Source organism: Phascolarctos cinereus, unplaced genomic scaffold, assembly GCF_003287225.1.
Source record: "Phascolarctos cinereus isolate Bilbo 61053 unplaced genomic scaffold, phaCin_HiC Scaffold_1;HRSCAF=81, whole genome shotgun sequence".
Taxonomy (NCBI): Eukaryota; Metazoa; Chordata; class Mammalia; order Diprotodontia; family Phascolarctidae; genus Phascolarctos; species Phascolarctos cinereus.
The window spans coordinates 92,367,652-92,375,705 of NW_027555514.1; the positions used below are offsets into that span (position 1 = coordinate 92,367,652).

The 8,054-nt window shown below is 45.5% G+C and overlaps 1 protein-coding gene across 1 annotated transcript; it reads right to left on the minus strand.

The window, feature by feature from the left end:
• Positions 1-91: 91 nt before the first annotated feature.
• LOC110201954 (uncharacterized) lies at positions 92-6,050 on the minus strand. Its single transcript, XM_020977873.2, has 3 exons — positions 5,908-6,050; positions 5,526-5,634; positions 92-2,200 (listed from the first exon to the last, which is right to left on the minus strand). Exon 3 carries the CDS (start codon positions 2,184-2,186, stop codon positions 1,656-1,658), a length of 531 nt encoding a protein of 176 aa, XP_020833532.1. The 5' UTR covers positions 2,187-2,200; positions 5,526-5,634; positions 5,908-6,050; the 3' UTR covers positions 92-1,655.
• Positions 6,051-8,054: the final 2,004 nt, after the last annotated feature.

Below are 8,054 nucleotides of genomic sequence, written 5' to 3' on the forward strand. Positions count from 1 at the left end.
ATAAACATTCATAATAATCCCTGATCTCTCTAAATCCCAAGAGTGTTGTAACATTCCAAGGTGCCAAAGCATTTTGAAAAGGAAAAAGAGCTATTCAAATAAGAAGTTTTATTGCAATGATCACTTTGACTATGATTGTAAATTGATACAAGCCATATCCACTAGAACTAATATCCCCTTAGGAAAGAATAGACTAAGCTCCCATATCTAGGAACGAAAAATATTTTTTGGTAAAATGAATGAATGAATGCCCTAGTCCTATGGCATATGTACATCTTGAATATCCTCACACCAATGGCAGTATTTTCCCTAATAGAACCACCTCTTCAACCCTTATCCCATACCTCTCATATGTCTATATTATAACATGAATATATAAGTGTTTATGTGTGTGTGTGTGTGTGTGTGTGTGTGTGTGTGTGTGTGTGTGTGTGTGTATAGAGAGAGAGAAAGAGAAAGAGAGAGTTTCCCTATCTCTTGTAGGCTGTAAGTACAAAGGCCACTCACTGACCCAACCCCACTGCTGATCTACACAGAAGCTTTGACCTTCTCCATTTTCCACCTTGGACCCTCCTTAGGCGCTCCCCATAGCGGCATTAGACTTACACCTGAAAAGTGTTAGCCCTAATACAGCTTAGAATTTTAGAACCAGCCTCAGTCTCCCATGGTAACAGGGATTACAGGCTTGTGCCATCATCCCCAGCAATGAATAATTCTTAATCCAGTGGTAAAGCAGTGGTAATTCAGAGTAGAATCTTTATTACCCATCCCAGTGGGCAGTGGGGCCAGGCTGCCTGGGGTTGGGAATGGGAAAGGGGAAGTCCTACAGTGCCAAAGTTTTATGATTCAAAGTTGGTGGAATATTAGAGATATCTAGAAACTGAGTCCCAGGGAGGTGAAATTACTTCCACAAAGTCACACTGGGAATAAGTGGTATAACCAAATTAAGTGGAGAAGAAAAAAAAACAGAAGGAAGATGAGCTATTATAAATGGAGGGAAAAAAAGTATAGTAATCCTTCATTTGTACAATCGCCAAACACACTGAAAAATATATTCTATAAAAGTGAGGTAAAATAATTATACTGACTTGAATTTCCACCTTTCAGCCCTTCTCCCCCCACCCCCCACACCATAGAATGGCATGTTTCTCAGCCAGGAGTTAGTTCAATACCCCTGAGCCTCAGGTCTCAGACCTCTTTGTTCCCAAATGGTCTCATCTGCTATAAATGAGATGATTATTGAAGGGAGCAGTAATCGTGGCCAAAGCAGCTATGCTCAGCAAGAGGGGATCTCCTAGGGCTTGGGGTACCCTCCAAGGAATTCCAGGGGACAGCAGGCACTAGACAGCCCACATATACCTGCAAGATCCAGCCCTCCCATTCTCTTGGACCTCTCACCACCATCATGGACCTACTCTCTCACCTCTCTGTCGGGGGTTGGAAAGCAGAGCATAGCAGATATGAATTCAGTGAATTGTCTGTGTACAGTCTTATTACAGAGGGTGTTCTAGGTTAAGGAAGAAACAATGGTTGGAACACTGAGCCTGGCGTAGGTGAGCACCTTGCCCCTCAGTTCCACGGCCATGGTCAAATACATAAGTCTCAAGATAGCCCTTATGGGCAAAGCTCCAGCCACAGCAAGGACAGAAGTGACATCACTGCTCCTCAGAGACCCCAGAGCATTGGGGTGGGGTAGGGGACATCCTGGCATGAGTACGCTGATGGTTAAGGAGGAAGCGGGCCTCTCGGAAACAGCGCCTGCATTGGGCACACTGGTACGGCTTCTTGCCACTATGGATTCGTCGGTGAGTGAGCAGATTCTGTTTGAGGCTGAATCGCCGTCCACATTCAGGGCACGGGAAGGGACGCTCACCTGTGTGGGTGCGCTGGTGGACAGAGAGGTTGTGCTGGATGCTGAAGGCCTTGCCACACTCAGGGCAGACATACAAAGCCCGCCCTGCTCCATTCATTCCAGCATGGGCCTTATGGTGCCGAACCAGGCCAGACTGCTGAGGGAAGGTCTGGCCACACAAGAGGCATCGATATGTCTGTTCCTCTGCTGGATGGTGGATAATGAGGCCTTGCTCATCGCTGGGACTCTCCTCCTCATCTGCCTCAGGAGGCTCTCCTCCTGGGGGGGACAGGTTCGACATGGGCACTTCCAACAGCACAAAGGTTCCATTCATTAAGTCACCAACCTCTAGGGAGACAGATACAGAGAGAGAGGGTATGGGGAAATGGAGTGGTTCTGACACAGGTCCATGATAACCTCCTTCCCCAGGTAGAGGCAATATGGGAAGGAACTGTATGGTAGAAAGAACACTGAATTTGGAATCAAAGGATCTGGGTTGGACTGATGGCTTGGTCACTTAATGGCTCCAAGCCTCAGGCACCTCATTTATAAAATGGGGAAGTTCGACTAGAAGTCTCTAAATTTTTTAATCCTACCCTCTTGTGCTAGAGAAGTGTGGCAGCCTCTCAGCAATTTATCTGCAACCAGCCTCACTTCCCACTCTTCCCCACTGCAATCAGGATGATGGATCTATAGCTAGAAGGGAACTCAGAGGCCATCTTGTCCAATCCTCTAATTTGACAGATAAGTAAACTAGACTCCTGACTTGCCCTAAGTCACACAGCTAGTAAGCCTTAGAGGAAAGATTTAAACCCATGGGAGTCCTCTGACTCCCAAGTCAGACTTCTTTCCACTGGAGTCAACCCTGATTCCAGCCAAACTAGTTTACTCCCAGTAAAATAAGCCTTACCATTTGCCTCAGCTAAAAGCTAAATTATAACCTCTCCAGGTCCCACCCATTCTCCCAGGCCCATCTCATCTGGTTCCTCTTCCTCCTCCTCCTCTGCCTTCTCTGACCACTCTATCCCAGGGGAATTTCCCTGCTTAGATCTCCTATAGAAGCTACTAACATTTTACATATGATATCATAAGATTTAATTCTTGAGATCATCTAGAACAGAAGTGTCAAACTCAAGACCTTCGGTACTATCCCCAGTAGCAGATTAAAATCTAATTTGGAAATATTTAATAAAACAAAAATATAAGGCAACATAGATAATGTTAATTTGTGGTTTTCTAAGTCAATATCGCCCCACAGGGGATCCTTTTCTATTTGAGTTTGATATCACTGGTTTGCCTTCATTTTACAGGCAAGGAAAGAGAGAATCAGAGAGAAGGGCATTCAGGAATCAGCAAAGCCAGTATCTGGATGGAGATTCTCTGATTCCAAATCCAGTGTTTTCCCACATTATTGTTGTTGTTGTTGTTAATCTGGCCTATGACTCCATTGTCATGGAGAGCTCCTGGTGCAGAATCTCCCTCCCTAATGCAGGGTAGCAACTCATCTGTAAGTTCTATTCTTAGAAAGTTTCCTTTCAATGCAAGGCCCACCCATGATTCCAGAGGACAGATGATGAAGCATGCTGCCCAACTCCTGACAGGGAGATGATGGATGGACTCATAATGAGACATATATATTTTTTGATGTGGCAAATGAAGGAATTTGCTTTGCTTGACTATGAACATTTATTATGCATTGTGTTTTTTCCTTTAAAAAAAAACTAGAGGCAGCTAGGTGGCACAGTGGATAGAGCACTGGCCCTGGATTCAGGAGGACTTGAGTTCAAGTCCAGCCTCAGACACTTGACACTTACAAGCTGTGTGATCCTAGGCAAGTCACTTAACCCCATTGCCTAGCCAAAAAAAAAAAAGGTCTTTGGGGCAGCTAGGTGGCACAGTGGATAAATCACCAGCCTTGGATTCAGGAGAATCTGAGTTCAAATCCGACCTCAGACACTTGACACTTACTAGCTGTGTAACCCCAATTTCCAGACCCAAAAAAAACCCCTAATGATGGGGAGAGGCAGAGACAAAGTAAATTTTTGTTGGTTGAAAAATATAAAATAAAATTTTAATAAATAAGTGTGAAAAAAGAAAGTTTCCTAGTCATCACAAGGTCAAGTGACTTGCCCAAGGTCATACAGAGTACAATAGGTTTGTATGAAGTAGGGCTTAAACCCAAGTCCCCAAGCACCTTGCCTAGTGCCTGGCACATTGCAGGTGCTTAATAAGTGCTTGTGGATTGACTGCCTCCTAGCTTCAAGGCCAAACTCCTGCCACTTCATCACATTATTTTACAAATGTGCAATAACTTCATATTGTGTCCACAACTAGAGACCATGTCATTATCCCTGAGGAGGTCAGTGCTGATGCCTTCTGTTTCTCTGTATCCTCATACTACCAGAAATGAGCATTTACTAAGGCAGTCAACAAATACTTGTAGATTAACTCAAATTAATGCTGGGATTCCTTCATTTATCATTTTGAAGTCCCAAAGGCCCTCTCTCCCACAGGGTACATACTCCAGTGTAGGAAAAAAAATTTTTTTATTATTATGTTAACTAAGTTGTACAATGGGAAGAGTGTGGGATCTGGAGTTAAGAAGGTTCAAATTCTATTCTTGCCTCAGATAAGTACTAACTGTATAACCCTGGGTAAGTCATTCAATCTCAGTTTCCTCAGTTTCCTCAATGGTAAAATGGGGATAACAATAATACCTACTCCAACAGGGCTATTGTGAAAATCGAATGAGTTAATATATATAAAGCACTGTATGAATACTAGCTATCATTAGAATTATTACCTTATTACTAAAAACCCATGACATTCATGAGGTCCTTTATATTTCTTTTAGCATTTTCTTTCTTACTTCAAGGCAGGGGTTATTTATCCCCACTTTCCAGATAAGGAGACTGACCCTCAGAAAGGTTCAATTCAACAAATTCAATTCAGTAAACATTTGAGTGCCTACTGTGTGCCAGGCTTTGGTGATACAAAAATAAAAATGACTTGTTCAAGGTAGAAAAGCCAGGACTAGAATCCAGGGCTCCTGTCTCCAACTTTCCCCTATACGCTTTCTCTTCAGCCTTTCCTGGAATCAGTCAACAAGCAGTTATCAAGCACCTATTATGTACCTGACTCTGTAGTAAGCCTGGAAGGAGGAGGCAGGTTGATCACATTTTTTTTTTGCCCCTGGAGAGGCACTTGCTCCCATCCCAAAATTCTGTGATTTAGTCCAGAAGATCAGACTCTAGAAGGTTGGGGGTAAGGGGTTCTGGGTTTTTTCCTCCCCTATAACCACTGCAATATACTCTTCCCCTCTCCACCTTCCCATGTTTAGAGTAGGGTAGGGAAAAACAAGCAGAGATGAACTGGGGATATTTGGAAGAATTAGGGAAAGTCAAAGGGGCAGAGGCACATGAGGCCTTGCCTAGGCATGAAGCCAAATTCTGGGAGCAGACAGCTCCTTTTAAAGGTCCCAAATCCTTCCATTGCATCGATTCCTGCACCAAAACCCATTCAGATCCCCCTGCCATGTTTCCTCCCACCCCAGCCTCTGCAGCCCACATAGGAGTTTGAGGTCGTCTCTCTCACGTTAGTCCAAGAAAGAGCTGGTGATGATTCCAGGCTGCTGTCCCCAACTCCTGAGCCCGTCCCACTGTCCCAAACTCACGAGCCTAGATTGCGTCCCTGCTCCTCCTCCTCCTGGCTCCGACCCCACGAGAGGCTGCGCTGCATGCCGGAAATACGGTAACTTTGGGAGCGAGAGCTGGTCCCCACTGCTTCAAGGTAAATTTACAGTAAATACGGTAAACTTCCAGCTAAGCTTCCCTTTTAAATACAATAGCCCTCCCGCAGCCACCCTTCTCCAGGTACTTCGGTCAGCTCCGGCTTTGACTTATACTTCCGTAGGACCGCTAGCCCACCCATCTCACTCCACCCTCAGCAGCAAGCCTCCAGAATCATGCACAGAAAGGAGGCTGTAGTCGTGCTGTTGCCCCCTCATCCCCAGGCCCCATGCATCAGCGCTTTATTCAGTAATTACGGTAACCCACCCGCAGCGACTTCAGGCAGCCTTAGGTAAATAAGGTAATCCTCCTGCTGTAAATGCCCACTTAGCTCTTCAGGAATAGGGAGACTCTCCTTGCGACTCTCAGCAAATACGGTAACGCTTCCGCAGTGACAACCTCAGTCCACCCACCACCTACCCCCGCCCCTAAGGGCCCAGCTCGCCCTTGGTAAATACGGTAACTGCCGCAGCGGTCCCTGGCTGGACCTGGGACTTACGTGATGCGGCCGACTGTGTGCCGAGTCCAGAGCCCTCCCCTCCGACGCTCGTCTGCACAGCAGCCCCACCAGGCTGAGAGGGCTAACTGGCCCAAAACCTGGACTGCAGAAGAAAGGAGGAGAGATGGTTATGTGGGGCGGGGATGGGGGGGGGGGCCGGCAGAAACCAGCATCCCGAGGCAGGGTATTATTGGGGGAAGGGGAAGGGTCCTCTCTGCCCCAACCTCTGGGATCCAGAAATCATGGTATTTCGAGCTGGGGAGGACCAGAAGTGATTTAATGCATCTTGTTTAACAGGTGGAGAAAATGAGACCCAAAGAAGTGAGTGAGTTGCCCAAGGTCACACTGGTGAAGGAGGATTTGAAAACAAGTCTTCTGTCTCAAACTCCAAAGCTCTTTGTGGTACAAGAGATTAGACCAATACTCCCCTGGGGGGAGAGCCAGGAACTCCTAAGGTCACCCTCCTCTTGGGGCCAGAATTGGCTGTGGAGAAACCTTAGGAGCCAGCCTAAAATCCTTAACCTTAACAAATTCTTGACTTCAGGGAAATCCTGTCATTACCCACTTGTAGGTCATTCAAATTTCCCTCTGCCCACTCTTCCAGAACAGGGATTTCCAGTTCCTTTCTATTCTTGTTTCAAAATTCCTCTTCCCCGACCCTTACACACACATATACACCCAGATTCCTTACCAGCTGAGCCAAATTCTCATCTCCATTTTATAAAGCCAGGTCCCTGACTCATCCCATATCAAGCCAGAACTTAGTTCAGCTTTCTTCCAGATGTGATATTAGTGGCTGTGAGGAAGTCAATGAGCCCCTGTGAAGGAACCAGACCTGGGCCTTAGGATTTATTCACCAGTGGCACTAGATTCCCTGCTTGGAGTAAATCCAGAGGGCCTGTCCTTCAGTCTCTGGGCTTTCACCCTTCACTATTCTCTAGAATGATCCCTGGACTAGAGGCACAGTGCCTCATAAACCTAAACTAGCTTTCCTTTCTTGGGTTTAATGCCTTCTTCTTCCCTTCTGCCTAAGGGGGGGAAAAAAGGATGCCCCTCTAATTTGCCAAAGCTCTCTATCTATACCTCAACCCTTCAAAGTCATCTTAAAATTTCCTCTTTCACATCCAATCAGTTGCCAAGAGTCTATTTCTCTTCATTCACCCTATAACTACCTCAATTCCAGTTCTCATCTTCTCTTTCTACCCCACAGGTCCCTCAGCTCTGATAGGTTAGCTTTTGTTTCCATACCCATGTTCCATTAATATTGCCCTCTCTCATGCATACTCAAACAATTCCTTCTCAGCTGGCTCCTTTTCAGCCTACAAATACACTCCAAAAGAAAATTTTCCCTTGGTCCCACTACTTTTTCAGCTTATGCTCCTATCTCTTCTCCTTTGCTGCCAAATCCTGGAGCTTATATTTTGCAGCACTTTGCAATATTGTTTATGAACTAATCCTAAGTCTGCTAATGACTTTATCACTTTTAATGATCTTTCCTCCATACACTTTGACAGAGGTCTTTGGTCCTCTGCTCTCTACACTCTCTCTTGGAAATTTCATTCCTATTGTGGCTTCAACTCCCTATGCAGATGATCCCAAACCTAAATCTCCAGTCCCAACCTCTTTTCTGAGCTCCAGGCCTAGATCTTCAATTGTCTTTAGGATTGCTCTACCCAGATGTCCTTTAGGTAATTCAAACTCAAAATGTTCTGTAATGGGAGACCAGCCAGTGAGGGACCTGCCCTTAGAGCACTCATAATATCCATGTGGCGATTTGATGAGCCTGCTTTTGGAAATGCAAGATGGAAGAGCCCTTTCACCCCACCCTCAACCCACTTCAGAGCATATAAAGGTGTTCTTTGTTTCCTGTTGACTTGCCAAAGAGTGACAAAAAACTGTTTAACTGGCTGCTGAG

Excerpts from the sequence above, each read along its gene's own strand:
- LOC110201954 (XM_020977873.2), bottom strand. The coding sequence starts at position 2,186 with ATGAATGGAACCTTTGTGCTGTTGGAAGTGCCCATGTCGAACCTGTCC.